The sequence below is a fragment of the Rattus rattus genome, chromosome 1, assembly GCF_011064425.1.
Source record: "Rattus rattus isolate New Zealand chromosome 1, Rrattus_CSIRO_v1, whole genome shotgun sequence".
NCBI lineage: Eukaryota > Metazoa > Chordata > Mammalia > Rodentia > Muridae > Rattus > Rattus rattus.
This window is the reverse complement of record NC_046154.1, coordinates 11,793,678-11,812,482: the sequence shown is the minus strand read 5'-3', so window position 1 is coordinate 11,812,482 and position 18,805 is coordinate 11,793,678. Positions and strand designations below refer to the sequence as shown.

General features: G+C 54.1%; 1 protein-coding gene across 1 annotated transcript in view; it reads right to left on the bottom strand.

Moving 5' to 3' along the window:
- Positions 1-509: 509 nt before the first annotated feature.
- The window catches only part of Pex14 (peroxisomal biogenesis factor 14), a 137,126-nt gene continuing 118,830 nt past the window's right edge, over positions 510-18,805 (bottom strand). The window contains exons 5-9 of the mRNA XM_032894566.1: positions 10,566-10,651; positions 7,282-7,384; positions 6,039-6,136; positions 3,251-3,342; positions 510-1,723 (exon numbers count right to left, since the gene is read on the bottom strand). Coding sequence (XP_032750457.1) covers positions 1,270-1,723; positions 3,251-3,342; positions 6,039-6,136; positions 7,282-7,384; positions 10,566-10,651 — 833 coding nt within the window. The 3' untranslated portion in view covers positions 510-1,269. The remainder of the gene's footprint in view (positions 1,724-3,250; positions 3,343-6,038; positions 6,137-7,281; positions 7,385-10,565; positions 10,652-18,805) is intronic.

The window sequence follows — 18,805 nt, the reverse complement described above, 5'->3', positions numbered from 1 at the left end:
GGCACTACCAGGCACTCTCCACTTCAGAGGCCCACATCCACACGAGGCACATGACCGGAAACTCCATGGCTCCAGGCATGGCCGGCCCTGGGAGGATGGAGTAAAGACTGTCCCTTGGAAGGCACTCCCCCTGCCCCAGCTTTCTGGTCACAGCTCAGCACACTGTGAAGGTTAAAGGGAGACAGGGCGGGCTTGAGCAAGCGAGCGAGCGAGGGACTAGCAGAGCACAGACAGGCTCCCGGGGAATGTGCATCCATTTAAGGAAGGCAGCTCATCCCTCAGCACCAGGTCTATATACAGTAACAGTCCTTCCTCCCGCTCTCGGGGGAATGTCGCCCTCCACAGACATCAGCGCAAGCAAGGAGCCCCTCCAGTTCCAGGTGAGTGCCTCTGACAGGTCCCCGGAGCCCCTGGTCTCTGGGGCCCTGCTCTGGTAGTTACCTGGCGGAGCTTTGGCTGAGACCCACCTCCCAGGCACAGGCGCTAGCAGATGAGGTCAGAGCCAGGAGTTAAATATGGCAACTCGTATTTATTACATTATGTACAGTCTTATCTTATAGTCTGAAATCTATACATGATCACATAAATGAACATGTGTTTCTCAGTGGGAAGGACAGACATGGCTGTTGGTCAGGAAGGCCCTGCTGCCTCGCTCCACCGCAGGAGGGAGAAGCACGCCTCACCACTGAGTAGCTAAACCACGACACAGCAAGCGAGGACGTCTCGTGTGGTATAGAAGACAACGGGCAGGTGGGCTGGGGACAGGCGCCCAAGGGCGGCATCTGTCAGCCAGGACCTGGCTGTGGGAAGGCTGGCAGCCCCAGAGATGAAGAGCGGGGCTGGGACCCTGGCTGTTGGAACAGGCAAAGAAGAAGCCACAAGCCAGGCCAGGGCACAGTGGGGGAGACGGCAAGACCGAGGGGGGCCATAGTTCCCCTGCACTGAGGTGACAGAGGCAGGAAATGACATGAGCTCTGGCCATGCATGGTGTCAGGTGGTCAAGGTACTCGGAGGACACACCTAGACAAGACACCCGTCAAGGAGGGGGCTGGAGTGCAGAGCTCCCGAGTTCTCGGCCTGGGCCCGTGGGCTGGGGCTGGGAACCTGTCTGGGAGGCTGGTGAAAAGAAACGCAGCCCACACTGCACGGAAGGACGGCCCCACCCCTACCTGGGTTTCTGGCCCCCCTCATGGAAGCAGAGCCACAACTCTTGCCCACCTGCCTCTGAGGCCCTGGGGCACTGGGAAGGCGGGCAACCAAGCGCCAGCCCTAGTCTCGCTCACTCTCATTGCTGGCGCCCTCTGGCCGCCGCAGCTTCTCTACCTGCTCATTGATCTGCCCATCGCCGCCCCGTCTGTCCTCCCTCTGTACCCCGAGGACGTCCTCTTCATCCACGTGGCTCACGTCATCGTCCTCATCCTCCTCGCCCTCCTCGTCCTCCCTCTTCTCCTCCTCCCCTTGCACCTCCATCCTCACCTGGCCCTTGACGTCCACCGCCCCTTCCCCCTCTTCCTGAGGCCCCAGCAGGCGGTATGTGGCTGTGGAGCCCTCAGGGCTGTGGCCGTCCTTCCCTGGAGAGGAGGACGGAGACTCATTGCTGACAGGGGAGATGTCACTGCTGCTGTGGTGGTTCACGGCCGCGGGGCTGGAGGGTGACGGAGACTTCACTGGGATCTGCCAGGAGGGGATCTTCGGGGCTGACGGGGAGGGAGGGAACTGTCTCCTAGCAGTGGACGAGGAAAGAGAGAAGCAGGTAGAGGTTGGTGATAGCCCCTGGCTGCAGTGTCACACACCCCCTTGGTCCCTGATCCCCGAATGCTCAGGGATGGCAGCAGTTTCAGCCAAGGCAGACCCCAGAAGCACCCTGTGCTGCCCGATGCCACCCTGGGGCAGGAGCTACCCTCCTTGGCAGCTGCTGGTCTGCCAGCTGGGGACCCTAACCACCCTGGAGCTGCCCTACCCACATTCAACATTGTCTCTGCTCCACTCCTGGGGCAAAAGAGGCCGAGGCCGGGAGCCCGGGAGCATGTGCCCGCAAGGGGTGGCTGGGGAACCCTGGCTACTGGGCCAGGAGGTCAGAGTCATTCAGACCAAAAGGATGGTGTTAGCGCCTTCACTGGGAACCTCTGAGCCTAAACTTTGACCAAGTAAAAGCCGAGTCCTGGGCCTCGGCCAGGAGCCAACCAGACTGAAGCCCATTCCAGGACAGACCTGGGAAGTTGGGTCAGCATGGTCATGGCTCCGAAATGCAGCTCTGTGACATGAAGTCCTGCTCCTGCCCAGGGCTGTGCCGCCTCCCAGCACTGGCCACAGAGTCAGAGTCAAGCCGAGGCCGCCTGGTAGCCCACACCGTCTGGCCCTGTGCTATCACTCAGCAGCAGCACAAACACGAGAAGCTCGGTTTGCTGTCTCCTCGGTTTCAGAGTCACCCGACAGCCTGCATCTGTCCCCTAACCACAGAGGCACTTGTCCTCTGGTTTGGAGGGACAAAGACTGCTAAGAACAATGTGCATGTCCTGCCTGGGCAGGCCACGTCTGCTGTGGAGACACCCTCCCTCCGCCCACGGTCAGGACGTAAGAGGCCTTAGGAAGTGTGGTCCTCCAGCTCCTCACAGCATCCTCTTCCCCATCCTCCCTGCTCCCATGAAGCCACCTTGGTTGGCTCCTAAGTCCCTGGCCAAGCAGACACACAGGCCTCCAGGCACAGCCACTCGGGCACACTCAGGCCGACTGACTGCTGACTCCGGCTTCCTGGACAGAGGCTTCCAGGACACTGCACTTCCGGTCTTAGTCTGGTTGCTCTCAATCAGGTCAACACAGCGACCACCAGCAAGCGAGCGTCAGGGGAGGCAGAGCTGCTCTGGTGCAGCTCTCACACCCGTGGCCTCAGTGTGATGTTGTCTGCGACAAGGCTGCCTGCAGAGAGCGGCCACCTCCAGTGTACTGTGACCATAGATGCCATGCAGCGGGCAGTGTTCTCCTGCAGGCCCTGCTCTCTGCCTCAGTGCTGTTCCTCTCAACCCTTCTTCTTCTTCTATTTTAAACGCAACACTATGGACACTGTCCCCTGGGGCGGGAGGGAGGGCTCCTTAGGAGGGGAGGCAGGCGTGCCTGAGGTTTGGCTCAAGACCTTCATCATCCGGCCCAGTGAGGAGACCTGTCCCTCCCGTGATTGTCATGCCAGCCCACAAGACTCCGACACCACCAGGCTGACATTAGGTGAGACAGAGCCCTGAGCTTCCTCTCCTACCGATTCAGAAGAAGTCCTTTCAGAGAGTTGATTTCTGACTTGAGCTCATTGATATTCTGGGATTCCAGGATCCAGTTGGTTGATGTGGTAGCCTGTAGGTCAGAACACAGATAACACGGGTCACAGTGGTGCCTGCTGCCAGCCAGTGTCTGAGGTTGGGGGACTTAGAAGGGCCCTGGCTGGGGCAGCAGCAGCAAGCCATTCTGTGTACCTCTGCACTGCCACACGTGCCTGTGACAAGAGTCTACATAGCTCCCAAGGCCTGACTGGGTACAATGGTGTTAAGAGTCCTTCAGTGTTCTTAGGTGGCACTGCAGACCTCACGTGTGAAATAACAAAGAAGCCCATATGTCCCCCACAGACACTGACAGGGGCTTGTGGTGGTGGTGGTTTGTAGTGGTGGCCATTTGGTGACATTATGCTGGGACAGCAGGAGGGGCTGCTCTAGACATGAGAATCTTCCACTTCTGTTGAATATTTGAAATGTCCATTGAAACAACCATCAGCAGACATAAGCCACCTCACAACGACCCCTCCCGGAACCACACCTCCCAGAAGTCAGCACTAATTAGGGCAGCAGCCCAGAGGTGGCCCAGGGAAGGCGCTTACAGGAAGGCTGAACAGGTCAAGATGGCAACCTCACCCTAATGCCATCTCCAAGCTGCTCAGGATCTCTGGCTCCTGGCCAGGACCTCAGATCTCCAGAGGTTTCCTAAGGGTCAAGGAAGATGCCCTTGGCCAAACCCCACCGGCAGCATCAACACCTGTGGACCACTCCGCCCAGTCTTACTCATTCTTTGGGAAATGTCGAGGCTGAGTGGAGAGAGGGGCAGGACACTTTCCTAGCACCAGCCCTTGAGGAAGCACGCCTTTATGGTGTGGAGCGGGAAGGGCAGGCAGTTGTCAGTAAGTTGGGGCTGTAGGTGGCCACGTGCTCTGTGACCTGTGTGCAGGGATGAGAGGCGTGAGAGTCTCCGTCCACTCGGCTCTCCCCAGGCCGAGGAGGGGACATCCCGGGATCTTCCCTATGAGCCATGGCTTCTGATACAAGGTAAGGACACTGTCAGCTAGCCTAGACAGCCCACTGGGCATGCCCCTGTGGAAAGGAGGTTCTCAGCTGAAGGGCAGCCTGGGAAGGAGCAGGAAGCAGGCCACTGCCCTCTTACCCATTCCCTGAGGTCCCTGCCGCAGACCACCAGACAGCAAGGCCCAGCGAGCCACTGTTCTGGCTTCTCTGAGACCTTGAAAGCTACAGCAGGCCATTAACAAGGGAGCAATTTCCACTCACTGGCCACAAAGGACTCAGATTTCCAAACGCACATGGTGCCAGATGCCAGGATTTGGAAATAAAATCTGACATCTGGGGCTTTTTAGCCAGTCTCTTTAAAACAGTTGTAGCAAACTCGCAGGCTTCAGTTTTATGTAGGTCTTAATTACTCAAAGCTCTTCTTTTCGCTGTTACAGGGCTCCAGTAGGAGTTTGGAAGGCACATATAAAACTTACATTACAGCTGAGAAAACATAGCTCGCGTCTTTGGTTTATAGGGTAACAGAGTCCTCACACGGTGTGGGCCTGGGTGCCAGGCCAGAGCCTCACTTCAGCAGGGAGAGCAGGGAAAAGTTCTGAGGGGCAGGAGCCATGACAACTGCGGACTCTTCCAGACCACAGCAGGCCCCAAACCAGCCACCCCACTTTCCTTAGAGCTCAACACCTGGTCCTGATGTCAGCTCAGGGCCTGAAGGAAAAACAGCTTTCCAACCTTCAGAAGGGCTGCTGGCCACTCAGGCCTCAGAGCTGAGCGATCAGTCAGCTGGAGGCCACACTGCCTGCCTGCTTTATAGCTGCCTGCGGGGACACAGCCAGTGCAGCGGCGGCAGCAGCCACCTGAGCAGGAAGGAAATAGCCTGTGTAAGAGGGAGTGGGTGCCAGGAGGGATTCTTGGGGGCGGCCCTCACAACAGGGACCCCAGGCTCTGCCAGAAGTACAGAGATGTTCACTCTCCTGGGTTCTTAGTTCAGCTGAGCAGAAGGTCGGCATCCCTTAGAGCAGCTCAGCTGGGACCTGCAGAGGAGCCCACAGATGCTGCCTCTCAGACCCTGTCAGTCACACGCGAAGCTCTGACTGCTACCAAAGCACTGCTCTTGAGCACATGAACAGTAAGTATAGCAAGGCAGGCACTGGCCACAGCTCGTTTACAAACAAAGACCCACAAAGGGTGAGGACCCACCTGTGGTCAGAGAGCTAGCAGATGGAGATGGAGGACTGGCCCTTCAGCCCGCTGCGGAGCAGACTGCTTCAGGTCTGAGCAGTGAGGTGCGGAAAGTGCCACAGTTAACCTTACTTGGTTCTAGTTCCTTTCAAATCATCTGACCCCGTGAGTCCTGAGTCTAAAGAACAGCCCCACTGCAAGGTGGGCCCAGCAGCTTAGGGAGAGTGTGAACTAGAAAACTGCCCATGGTGCATATCTCCTCCACTGACTGGACCCCTTGGCCTGGCTGTGACCTACAACCGAGCCTGCAGGGGCATGCCTGCCATCAAAGGTTTATCAACAGGAGGTAGCAATGGAGACATGAAGGCTGTTCTTGCTGGTTAAATGCTACACCAATACAGTGGTGCCCCCCCTTCCTCAACAGGACGGACAGTGACAACCCGAGGTGTCACCCTATGATAGAACACTGAAAACTGAGGACACTCAGGCACCCAGAAGACAGTAGACGGTCATGGAGGATCATTAGGCCTAGAGTTAAATGAACAGACCTAGGCCTGGGGACCTAAGGGCCCAAAGTACCTTGGCAGCGGCCAGCTCATGGGCTAGCTCCTGGACCTTCTGCTGCTGCTGTCTCAGTAGCTCCTGGACAGAGGCCAGTGTTGTCTGTACCTGAGTCACTAGGGAAGAAAGAGTCGTGTCTGGTAAGTCAGTGCCCAAGGTCCCCTCCTTGCCCACACACCTGCAAGCTGTTCACTTCCCTGCTAGGTGGAATGTATCTGCACCCCCCCACCACCACACACCCAGATAATTTATCTGTGCCTGGGGTGATCCACCCGCTCTGTGTGTAACCTCTGGTGTTTCTACTTCATCTTTCCATTGTGTGCTTGTCTGTGGTCAACAGTATATCCGTCCAAAACCTCTCCCCTCTAATTATGTCTGGCTGTCGGGCCTGGCTCTCCTGCTCCCAACATGCTCTGATCATTCATCTCACTGGCCTCAGTGTCCTTGGTGCTCTGGGGTAGCTTCAGTTCCAAGAGGGAAAGTGCAAGTCCCACCTGGGTGGTCTCCCCTGTTCTCTCCCCACTGAGCATGCCCCAATGCCCCACCACCAGGTGACCTGTTGAGGCCTGTGACTATGATGTCCCTGATTCCTAGGACAGCAATGGTTCATGGGACAGATGAGTTAGGGAATTCTAGACCGCTCTGCACAGGTGCCAGCGAGGACAGAGCCTCCTGCCTGGGACAGGTGGCCACTCCTGCCAGCCTCGAGGTTTAGATTCCCAGCTCCCACTTAGTAAACAAGTTCACAAGGAGAAAAGCCACCTCTGCCACAACAGGTCCCAGCTAATCTAGGCCATCACTGGGGCAGCAGGCACTGAGTGCCATCCGTGTGGAGTCGATAACAGGGGAGGTGGCAGGGGTCCCGGGAGCCACAGTAATTACAGACTCTCTTGACCCTGCATCGGATTCTTCGAGGGAAGGGGGAAAAAAATCACTGAAAACCCCCCTGAAAACCTCATAGAAGCAGAAATTAAAACTGAACTTTACAGCCCTCAGAAAGGCTGTCATTTTACTCCCCTTATTAATATTCTGAGGTTGGGAGCCTTTCCGTAAAAACATAATTAATTGAGGCCGCGCCGACAGTAAACAAGCAATTTCAAATTAAACCGAAATGACGGCGGCTTCATTTGCAAATGTGAACAGATTCTCAGAGCAGATAAATGAAGTCACCACAGAGTGGAGACGAGGGAGAGGGAGGGGCCGAAAAGGGGCTGCGGGAGGACGCTTTGAGGGGTGACTTGATGGAGTCATTAATCTTTACCTGTCTGGGCCACACTGCCACTCAGTTCCGAGAGACTCGCCGCCATCCTCTCCAGCTGCTTCCGGTCCTCTCGGCCTCCCAGGATGAGGGGCAGCAGGTACTTCTGCAAGAAGTGGTCAGGTGAGAAGGTGGCCGACACCAGTCTCTTAAAGCCCACCACCCAACCCGCCCTGATCCTCTGCAGGTTACTCCACAGAAGCTCTGCACTCCTCATACTAGAAACAAAGTGCTTGAAAAAGTAACGAGACCAAGATGGGGCCTGGTAGAAACTGCCACCTGAACAAGGACAAAGACCAAAATTCCTTTTGAGCCTCCAGATGTGGCTGGCGGGCCGGGCACCATCTCTGAGCTGTCCCCTGAGCCTGGGGAAGGCCTCCATGTATGAGGGAGGCCTTATTACGTTCTCTTACTTTCCTTAGATACACATTCCTGTGAGGCTTTTCAATTCTATTTCAAGAGCTCTAAGGAGAGACTGCAGAAGGATAGACCAGAAACTGACCCTACTGGTGGCTTCTGGGGCGGAGAGCTAGGCAGCTTTTCACTGTTCCCTTCTGAGTCTTTCACACCTCAACTCCGTGAGTGAAACAAACTGTCTCACCCAGCCAGAAGCTGTGTTAGATCTGAGTAAATACAGCAGCACTGGAGAAATCAGAGGAAAACAGGCAGACTTCTGGGATCGCTGACCTTCAATGGTGGGGATAAGGCGTGCACGTAGAAAGCCTACTCCAGAGGTCACCTTGGACTCTTTTAATCATCAGAAGGGGCTTCCTTACAGAAGGAGCCAAAACAGCCTATGCGCTCCCAGAACAGAAAGATAGGGCAAGGGCTGGAGAGATGGCTCAGCGGTTGAGAGCACTGACTGCTCTTCCAGAGGTCCTGAGTTCAATTCCCAGCAACCACATGGTGGCTCACAACCATCTATTCTGGTGTGTTTGGAGACAGCTACAGTGTACTCGTATCAGAAAATAAAGATATAATTTAAAAAAAAAAAAAAAAAAAAAGAAAGATAGGGCAAAAGAGAACTGCCCCAGGGGACACAGAACGCCAAGGCTGGTGACTGCAAAGCCACCAAACAAGGATGCCTTGAGCCAGCCTCTCCATCACTAGGAAGGTGGGGGCACAACTGGTGACCACCTGTAGGGCTTGGGACACGGATACACAACAAGGTAGAAGGTGCCAGGAGAACGGAAGAGAGGACTTGTGCTTTGCCACTGTGCAGCTTGGGGCCCTGAGACCATCTAGGTCCCCAATCTAGGGTGCACCCCACTTCGGTCAAGCACAGGAGCCTGGCGGGTGCTGCCTGGCGAGAACTCAGGTCCTTAGTCTATTTGGGTCCCAGACAGGTAAAGAAGGACTGTTCTCCATTCCGCTTCTGTGCTAGGGAGAAAAGCAGGTCTCACAGGGGGTTGTGGGAGAACTCATTTCAGAGTGAAGCTAGTCATTTAGTGCATGCACAGAAGCTGTTTCTATTTTGCAAAGTGCTTTGCAGCCACAGTGTGAGTTATTACCCACAACTGAGCGAAACTCATCAACTGCAGCCTGACGGTTCCAAAGTATAAAAGTCAAGAAATTCTCAGCTGCATAAGCAGCTACACCCCATCCCTGAGGCCAGAGCCCATGAGCGGGGAGCTGCTGCTCTGGCTAAGTTTCTGTTTGCACAAAGGAAGACGGCCCTGCTTTTTCTAAACGTATCACTAACATGCTGAAGACCTGTCACCACTGTGACCAACAATTCAAGGTTTCCTTTCTTTGTAAAACACAGGCTGGTGGCCAGAGCTCCATGAAACAGATGACAACCTCTGTGTCACACCTGAACCAAGGTGCCACACCTCCTGTTTTGTGGGGGTGGGGAGTCGGGTTGTTACTGTGATGAGACAATTAGAGCTGCTCACAGGACCTTGGTACTTGTGACCTCTGCACTGGTGCCTGTCTGCGGCCAGAGGCTGGAGAAGGCTGCCCCACACAGGCCTCCACAGCAGCTCAGAGCGGGTAAGCTCCAGCTCAACACTTGGCTTCTGAATTTCTGCACAGGAATTTCTTATTCTGGCAACAGGCACTACCCCGAAGAGTTATGTTCTGCCACAAATTTGTCATTAGCTATTGTGTGAGGTAAAAAAACTAAGAATCTAAGAATGAAAGGGTTAAACACTTTTCACGTGCTCAAATTACACTGCAAGCCTGGGAATTCAGTGAGTCCTTAAAAAAGGAAAAGAAAAGGAAAGAAAAAAGAAAAAGTCACTAAATGCAGGCTGGATTAGCGGGAGTCGTCAGAGGAGAACAGGGCTTCTCTCAGGGGAGGCTAATGTGGGGCCATCCTGGCTGTGCATCTTGTAGACTAGTTTCTTCACATCAAGGACAGGCCTTTCCGCTCTATCAGGGGAGAAAATGTTGGTTCAGTGCCTTCGGATCTGCTGTGAGCATCTTGAGCTGTGAGCTCTTGAGGGCTGGCTGACTCACAAGGCCCAGGGAAAATCCCACATTTATACAGATGCTACCACAATCCACAGAAAACAAGGAGTGTGCTTCCCGGGCTAGTTGTAAATACCAGGAGGAACAAGGGCATCTACGGGGCTCCACGTGCCAGCAGGCAGGGAGCCAGCACTGCTCCAGCTCCTCCAGGACAGGCCTGGCCTTCGCTGCAATCTGATGCTACGGATGCTGTAAGCCATCATACGGGGATGATGCACTCAGACTGCTGACCTACTGAGCAACGGTGCTCCTGCCCTGCCTTCAGTGTGTTCAGAATGTCGCTGGAGCAGCTGGGCCAGCCTACTAAAGCCAAAGCCTCCGTTGGTGCGCACTGCCTCGGTTCCTTCACTGAGTGCGGACCCGCAGTGCTGACGGATAGCATAGGCACACTTTCACACCACCGCAAAGTCGCATGAGCTGTCCCGGCCCAATCTTACAGATGGAACTGTCCTCTGGGACAGAGTCAGGTTCGACACACGCAGCTAGGCTCCAGTGTCCCAGCTCGGAACGACTAGATTGCTCCGTTCTCTGCTTTGCATGTTTCTCATTGGTGCCAGGCACTACTCTCAATACTCAAGCTGATGGATGGACGGACGTGCTGCGGGTGGGGGTCAGGGTGGAGAGGTGAAGCAGCAGTGCCGTGTGCATTCATGTCTCTCCTGCTGTGTTCCCTGCTTCCACCACAGTCACTGTGCTCTGGGCCAGGTCCCACTGCCTGGAGGGCCTTTGTGAATAAGCCAGGGGCCAGGAGGGAGGAGAGCCGAATGCCAAAGGGTGGCAAGGCATAGCACTGTGGCCCCTGGGAGGCGACTTACCTTGTAGAGCTGGTGGAAGCCAAATGCAATTCCTGCCAGGATGATGGCCAAGGCACCGTAATCTCGCCATCGGGAACCTCCGGGGCCTGGGGGAGAAAGAAAGGAAGAAGAAACTCGGACAGGTCTCTCCCAGGAGTGTGCCAGCAGCAGGCAAGTGAGACACCCAGCTGCAGAAAGCACGTGAGCACCAGACTCTGCTCAGCTCTGCCTTTTCTCTCTTCTTTCCAGGTCCCAGCACCGTCTGCCTCACTTTAGATGGAAGTGACCTGTCCGTGAGATGCTGGGAGGAGGTATCTAGCTGTGAGCTTAGTGTCCAGCCATGGGGGTCAGAAGGCAGGCGACGTGAGGGCCTTTGTCTTAGCTTCATGAGGTCAAGGAACAAGGATCATTCTAGAGGCCAATGTGTGCACACCACACAGAGGGTAAACCAGGGGCCAATGGGACCTGGGCCTCTCTGCTCTGAAGACACAAGTCTGCAAAGGACTAAGCAAGGCAGCTTCTGAGGTGCTGAGGGACAGGGCCAAGACCTGTGTCCTGGAGGCCAGAGTGGGTGGGATGGGGAAGACAGGTCAAGGGCCTGGAACACTAGCCAACCACGCTGGGAAAGTAGCAGGAGACCTACTCTATTTCAGGAGAACACTGGCCTAGTTCTGGGTGTTGTAAAGTTAAGGGGTGGATGTGTACAGGGCTCTGTATGTTTAGGTGGGCAATTATATCTTATCAGCTGGGTCAAAGGTTATTGTGTTGTGTGTTCTTTCATGTGTAGATTTAAGAGAGTGTTTGGCGGCTGGTCTGGGCTGCCATGGAATTGGGATGTGTGTTTCTGGCATGGAAACCTGCCTTGGAAACTAGATGGGTAGAGAGGTTGCTGCCAGGCTCAGAGGGGGCCTTCAGCAGTGTGGTATGGGATGGAGCAGAGTGGGTGAGAGGCTTTGCTGACTGAGACTTAAGATATCTAGCAGATATCTTGGGGCACCAAGGTGCCGGACCTAGAGCAGGTAAAAAGACTTTTATTTTTTATAATTTTACAACAACACTGGGATAAGCTCAAAGTGGGGGAGACCCTAGCAAGGGTCACAGAGGAAAATAGAGCCAGGCTAGATCAGAGTAAGGAAGCTTTAGAAGGAAAACTTCTCATAAATTTGCCATTTGGTTGAGGATTGGAGTGAATATCTAATGCTCACCCCAGGGTAGGCTCCTGGCCAGTTCACACCAACCAGCACATATAGGCCTGCTTGACATTTACTGTGTCTTTCCTTTCTGAAACTGTGCTCTGAAAACAGTAAATAGAAAACTCCAGAAAAAAACAGCCCACAGGCTTTGTCGCATACGCCACTCTAAGTGTCTATGGCATCTCAGCCATCCCGCCCTGACCCACCCAAGACAGCGCATTCACAGTGTATGCGCTGCTTGCCCATCACACACTGATCGCTGCCTCAGCCCTCAGACTGTCTTAGTCTCTCAGTGCACAGTCTAAGCCTTATTTCACTTAACAATGGCCTCCAAGCATAAGGGGCAGAGACACTGATAATTTGAATTCACCTAAGAAAAGCCCAAGTGTTTCCCTTAAGAGGAAAAAGTGAAAGTTCTCTGTAAGGAAAAAAGATCAGACACAGAATGGGGGTGGGCGGGGCGGGGAGCACGCCTTTTAACATAGTTAGGCTCTATCACTGTTGATCTTACTACGCCTAATCCCTAAGTTAAGCCTGCTAACAGCTGTGTACAGAGGAGGCCCAACCTCAGGTCTCTACTGGGCCCGGGGACACGTCTGTGGGCAAAATCCCTACAGTTCCAGATGAGAGTCCTCTCCAGATGCGAGGAGGGTTCTACCCTCCCACAAACAGTTCGCAAGGGGCTTTGGGTATGTAATCTGGCCTGCTCTCTCTAGGCCTCTTAGCAGGGGTCAAGTCGGCCTCCTCTCAGGGGATGGCCAAGAGGAAGGACAGAGACCATGGTGGGCACTCTTGGCAGTCATGGATGAAACAAAGCACTGTGTCAATGGAAAGGTGCCTGACAGGCTCTGCTGAGAGAAAAGCTGCCTTCCTCCAAAGGTGAGACTGGGAGAAAGGAGGGACAGGAGCGCTGTGGGAACTGAGAGCTCTCCTGCCCCCTTCCCTCTCCACCCACGCCTGCAAGCTCACTGAGGTACTTGCCACCGTCTGCTGTCTCAAAAGCCAAGAGGAGGAGCAGGGCCCCGGGCAGGCTTAGTGGTGGGCTGCGGGCACAGGGAAGCTGAGGTCACCGTGACATCCAAGGGGTTAAGGGGTACCCCCTCCTGTCTGGGCTACAAAACAGTGCTCTCAAGAGGAAAGAGGGACCCACCGAGAATGTCCCCTTTACTACCAGAGTCCCCTGAACTCACGGGGCCCACATGGGATTCCCCAGTTCATCTTGGCCATAAAACTGCCATCAATACAACAGCCCCTCCCTGCCTTGGACCCTCCTTTTCTCACCTTCTGACTGACTCACAGTTAAGTATCAAGTACAGGAGCTAGTCTCCTGTAGAGGTGTTCTCTGTCACCAGCAGTGGCTGTCCACAGCTCCACATTCTCTTCCAGGTTCATGCACACGTAGAGCATGGGGGGCCTGTCTGATACCCTTCTTTCTTCCCATTTCTCAGTGTTTCCCCACAGCTGTCTGGGAGTCCTTGCTGACAGACACTGAGCTCTCTCTGGTCTGTAACTGTACCACACATGCACTGTAGACCCACGTCAGCTCCCATCCAGGCCATCTGAAAACCCGAAACTTCCCAGGGATATGGGTCAGAAGAAATGCATGGTTGTAATTCTGAGAGAAACTGCCAGACTCCCTCAATAGGGCTTCGCAAGTCCACCCAGCAGCCACGCACAGCATCAGTGCCTGTTTCCATGTGTATGTCAGCTGTAGGTCTGCCAACTGGCTGGGTGGCAGCGGACCGGTGCTTCTGCCTCTTAGCACTGCCGGGTTTTGTCTGCATTGCCCTTTGGCACAGTGGTTTTGTTCCGTTTTTCTACTTCGCTTCTTTCCATGTTACTAGTCCTCTGTGACGAGACTCATAAATACTACCTTTTTTCCCTTTGGGTTCTACTTATGGTCTTAAGTGGTATGCAGATGGTGTGTGTGTGTGTGGGTGCTGGGGTTTGAGCTGTGGTCACAGGATGCCCTGCTCGCTCTCCATCTGGACTACAGAGCTGCCCAGTGAGCTGTTCCCACCCTGTGAAGGCCATCAGGACTGCCTTGTCTGTTGGGGGTATCCATGTGTACTGCAAGTTCCCTTAATTCTAGACTCCAATCTGAGACTCATGGGGTGGGTGACACTCTCAGCTGGTGCCTGCACGCCAGGCCTCTGCCCTGCGTGGGCCTTCCCATGGCTCCGCCTTTCTAATTTAGGCAGGCTTTGCTCTTCATGGCAGACATGAGGCGCAACCCCTAGTAAGTACAAGTCCATCTTAGGAGGAAAACGTGGTGGAAGAGTGATCTCCCACACGGAGGGGTCCATGTTCCAAAGGGACATCTGTCCATGCACCCCGAATCCCTAGAGAATACCTTCCCTAGTGCTGCAATCAGCTAGCCGCATTCACGCCAACTCTCAAATGGCAGTGGCCACTGAATATCCTCCAAGAAGGCAAATTGTACTACGCTGAACACTCGACCAGACCCCATGCTTGCTGAGTCAGCTGCCTCCACACACGCGCACCTCCCTGCTTGGACAAGCGCAGGCCTCTTTCTGCCGGCATCGGGACCCTGAGGCCAAGCAGCCGCCAGAGCTTACGATCTGGGCGCTCAGGCCCTGCACCGCTGCCCACCATGCAGGACTCTGCCCTCGCCAGGCCCGAGGAACACCTGTAGTTCCCTGCCAGCTCACCCTTCGCCCTCGCTCGCTGCCGCTGCGTTCCTGCCAGGCTCGCGTTAAGAACATTTTATTGCCCCCTGGTTTTCATTATTAATGAAAAGGGACCAGAATGATCTTTCCTAAAGTTCAGAGAGTCTATAAAGACTAGAAGCTGAAATGCCATTTCACTCGTTCTAGAGATGTGTGATACAATTCTGTCTGTGGCAAAATGAAGAGGAAAACGCAGATGCAAAAGCCTTTCCCACTGCATAGCTTCAAGGGTAAGAGGGGTCCACTCAAGGCCCCACACTGGCTCACTCCTCAGTCCTGCCTTCTGCCTGCCCACCGCCCACTCTGAGAATAGGCTTTTCTGAGTGCAGTGGACTCTCCTCACTGCACTCCTGTGTCTGGAAGCAAACTACAGGGCCAGCAACTTGATGGCTCCAGGTGGGAAGGAAGGGAAGGGAGGTGAAAAGCTTCCCCAGAAATTGCCGCATTTATTTATTCACTACGTGAATAAAGGACAAATGAGCACATGCGCGGACACAGGGACAACTCTCCCTAGTCACCATCTCCTCTCACCACATGAGTCCCAGGGATCAGACTCAGGTCATCAGGCTTGGTGGCAAGAGCCCGCACCCAACTGAGCCAGCTTCTCCGTCTGAGTAAGCTGTAAAGCAGGGGCTGGAGAGACGGCTCAGCAGTTCCCAGCGCTGGCTGTTCTTCCAGAGGACATGAGTTTGGTCCCCAGCATCCATGTGGCAGCTTACAACTGTCTGTGTCCCAGGTCCAGGAGATGTGACACCTCTGGCCTCTGAGGGCACTGAACACTCGCTCTCTCCCCCTCTACCCCCCCCACGCACACTTAAAAGTAATAATAACTCTTTTTTAAAGCTGCACAGTTATTAGGTACTCACACCTATAATCCCAGTGTTTCGGACGCTAAGGCAGGAGGACAAGTGGGGAGGTGGCCCAGGCACATGACAAACGTGTGAGCAGCAAACAGCCTGAGGGAGCAAGAGCACCCTGCTTCCCTCAGCCCTGGTCACTGGTACCTCTTCCCTGAAGACCCCATCACCCCAAGGGTGGCAGGGAGATCTCCATCAGCACCACAACCCTGATAGCTTTGTGACAACAAGAGACAGCAATGACTGTCCTATACACCTGAGCATCTCCGGGACTGCCGCTGTAAAACATGGCAAGGGACAAACTGCCACGGCTAGAAAGACAGTCCTGTGATCTCCCAGCACTGAGGAAGCAGTCTGGGCACTAAGGGCTGCATGGAGCTCCCCAGCTCAGAGGCTCGGGACTAGGGCAGCTGTGGAGACACTGGCCACGGGGTGGGGGACACCATCTCCAAGGCTCTGTGACTATTCTCTGAACACCAACCAAACCAACAGCGCTAGTTCCGTGCACTATTCTCCATCGACGGAGAAATGCTCTGAGCACGTGAGAATAGACAGAAGCAGGCCGTAACGCACATAGGACCACAGGCTCAACGCGACCAACCGAGCTGAGAAGCTCTCGGCAGCAGCCCTGGACCTGATCATCCTGCCTGGACGATACGCTCCAGTGACTACCCTGGGGAGGCTGGGGGCCAAGCACAGGGCAGGGCAGTAGCAGACATCAGCAAGACATGGGCGCTTCCCTCCTTGATCGTCAAGGCTGGAGCTGTGATTCTACAGTGGTGGCCTAGCTCCTCAAAGCAGCCCGCCAGCTCCACTCAGACCCTGAAAATTAAATGGCAAGACAAGGCTCACTCAGTAGGGTCCTGGACAAAAGCCAGTCCACAAATCAGCACCTGCCACAGTGTGGAATCGCTGGGTCTTTTGTACAGACAGCAACTGAAGGTCCTTACTGCAGGCCAAGCTAAGCCAGGCTGGCTACAGCACGAGGCCCACAGAAGACCTGGCTGTGGCTGGCAACGTGGACAGAGAGAGAACTGAACCTAGAGGCCAAGATCTAGACGCAGGATAGCAAGGCTCCTCTGTGCACAGGAAGTGAGCAGCTCAGACAGCTCAATTTTAGCCCTTCTTCGTGATGCTGATTTCTGGCAGCTGATTATACACTGGGCGTGTTCTGTCACATATGAAGGCAAAGAGCCTTAATACTAAGTTGCCAAGCAGCCATCACAGCCAACAGATCCCAGGCCTGGCTCCACAGGCACTTCCAGCAAGACATGATCTTTTCCATTTTTCATGGGCCTATGATGTTGCCAGCAATGTGCTTTTCAGGCATGAAGGACAGTGATGGTATATCCACGTCCTCATCACAGCTGGAAAAGAGTGGACTCTGAAATCGGGTGCAATGTAGTCCCAGATGCTCAGAGGCTGAGCCCAGGAGCTGAAGACCAACTCAGGGCAACACAGGGCCCAGGTCTCAGCAAGCCCAGGGCTGGAGGTGTACACAGGTCAAGGTAGAACGGATGCTGATCATGTTACCAGGCCTTGGGTCTAATCTGTGACACAGGGAAGGGAAGGAAGGAAGGGAAGGGAAGGAAGGAAGGAAGGGGGGAGGGGAAGGGGAGGGGAAGGGAGGGGAAGGGAAGGGAAGGGAAGGGAAGGGAAGGGAAGGGAAGGAAGGGAAGGGAAGGAAGGAAGGAAGGGAAGGAAGGAAGGAAGGAAGGAAGGAAAGGGAAGGGAAGGGAAGGGAAGGAAGGAAGGAAGGAAAGGAAGGAAGGGAAGGGAAGGGAAGGGAAGGGAAGGAAGGGAAGGGGGAAGGAAGGAAGGGGAAGGGAAGGAAGGAAGGAAGGGAAGGGAAGGAAGGGGGAAGGGAAGGGGAAGGAAGGGAAGGAAGGGGAAGGAAGGAAGGAAGAAGGGAAGGGGGAAGGGAAGGGGAAGGGGAAGGGAAGGGAGGGAAGGAAGGGGAAGGGAAGGGGAAGGAAGGGAAGGAAGGAAGGGAAGGAAGGGAAGGGAAGGGAAGGGAAGGAAGGGAAGGGAAGGAAGGGAAGGGAAGGAAGGAAGGGAAGGGAAGGAAGGAAGGAAGGGAAGGAAGGAAGGGAAGGAAGGGAAGGGAAGGAAGGGAAGGGAAGGAAGGAAGGAAGCCAGTTGTGCTGGTTCATGCCTGTATTTCTAACCCTTGAAAAGCTTGAGATTTAGTTTGAGGCCAGTCTGGACTACAGGGTAAGACCTTTCATTTATTAATTTATTCATATATATTTATTTTATATTATTCAGTACGTATATTAAATAATACACACACGTACACACACATGCCTGCACATGCACACAGACACACACACTCTCTCACACTCACAGACACACACACTCACACACGTGTGCTCTCTCTGTCACACACACACACACACGCACACGCACACACATGCACGTGCACTCGTCAGCCCTGTGAACAAAGGACAGTCTGTGAGACAATGGCGCTGTAACATTACAAAGTCAGAGCCTACACTGTATGCAAACATTAAGGCTACATGGGCCACACACAAAGAGCAGTCACTACACAGACACGGTTCCTTCTGAAAACAGGGAACAGAGAAGTCTTAAGAGTTTTGTGATGCACAAAGTCATAAAAAGTGGGAGCCATAAAAGGCAAAACAAATGACAAAATGCATGTCAACCAAAGGCACCTTCGCAAAAATAAGCAGGCCAGTCACGGCTGGGAGCCAAGGGAGGCAAACAGGAGGGACTGGAACGCACGTGCAGCTTGGTGGCTCAACAGGTCAGGGACAAGGCTGATTAGCAGGCAGAGGGCTGCAGGAGTCTTCATGACGATGTACGACCCACCCGTAAGAACCTGAAGGTGACAGGGCTGGAGACTGGCTCAGCACTTGCGAGCACTGGTTGTTTTTGCAGAGGATCCAGGTTCCGTCCCTAGCACTTACATGGAGGCTCTCAAGAGTCTGTAACTCCAGTCCCAGGGGATCCCATATCCTCTTCTGGGCTCTACAGCACCAGACAGTTAAGTGGTACACAGATGTACATGCAAGCAAAACCCTCATACACATAAAATATATATAAAAATTTAAACCTGAAAATATGATTGGCATCATCAGTCGATACACGAGATGCAAATTCAAAGAGCAGCAAGGCCTTCTTACATATCAGCTAACGTAAGACTGAACGCCACGTCCCAGCAAGGGGAAGTGGAATGGCCAAGGGACAGAACCCTGAAAGTCTCATAGGGAGTCAGTGAGGATGGCACAGTGGGTAGACTCTTGCTACCAAGTCTTATGTCCTGAGTTCAATCCCCAGAACAGGGAAAACACGAAGCACATAAACTACTAAGGTTTGTGAAAAGGCAGTGTGGGAACAAGGCACACACTGGCACTTCACAGGAATGAGGCATGCAGGTAACAGCACACAAACACTTTTTAGGATAATAGGACACACACACACACACACACACACACACACACACACACACACCCCTATACTGTGACTATACAAATGAATGAGTTACAATTTATCAAATA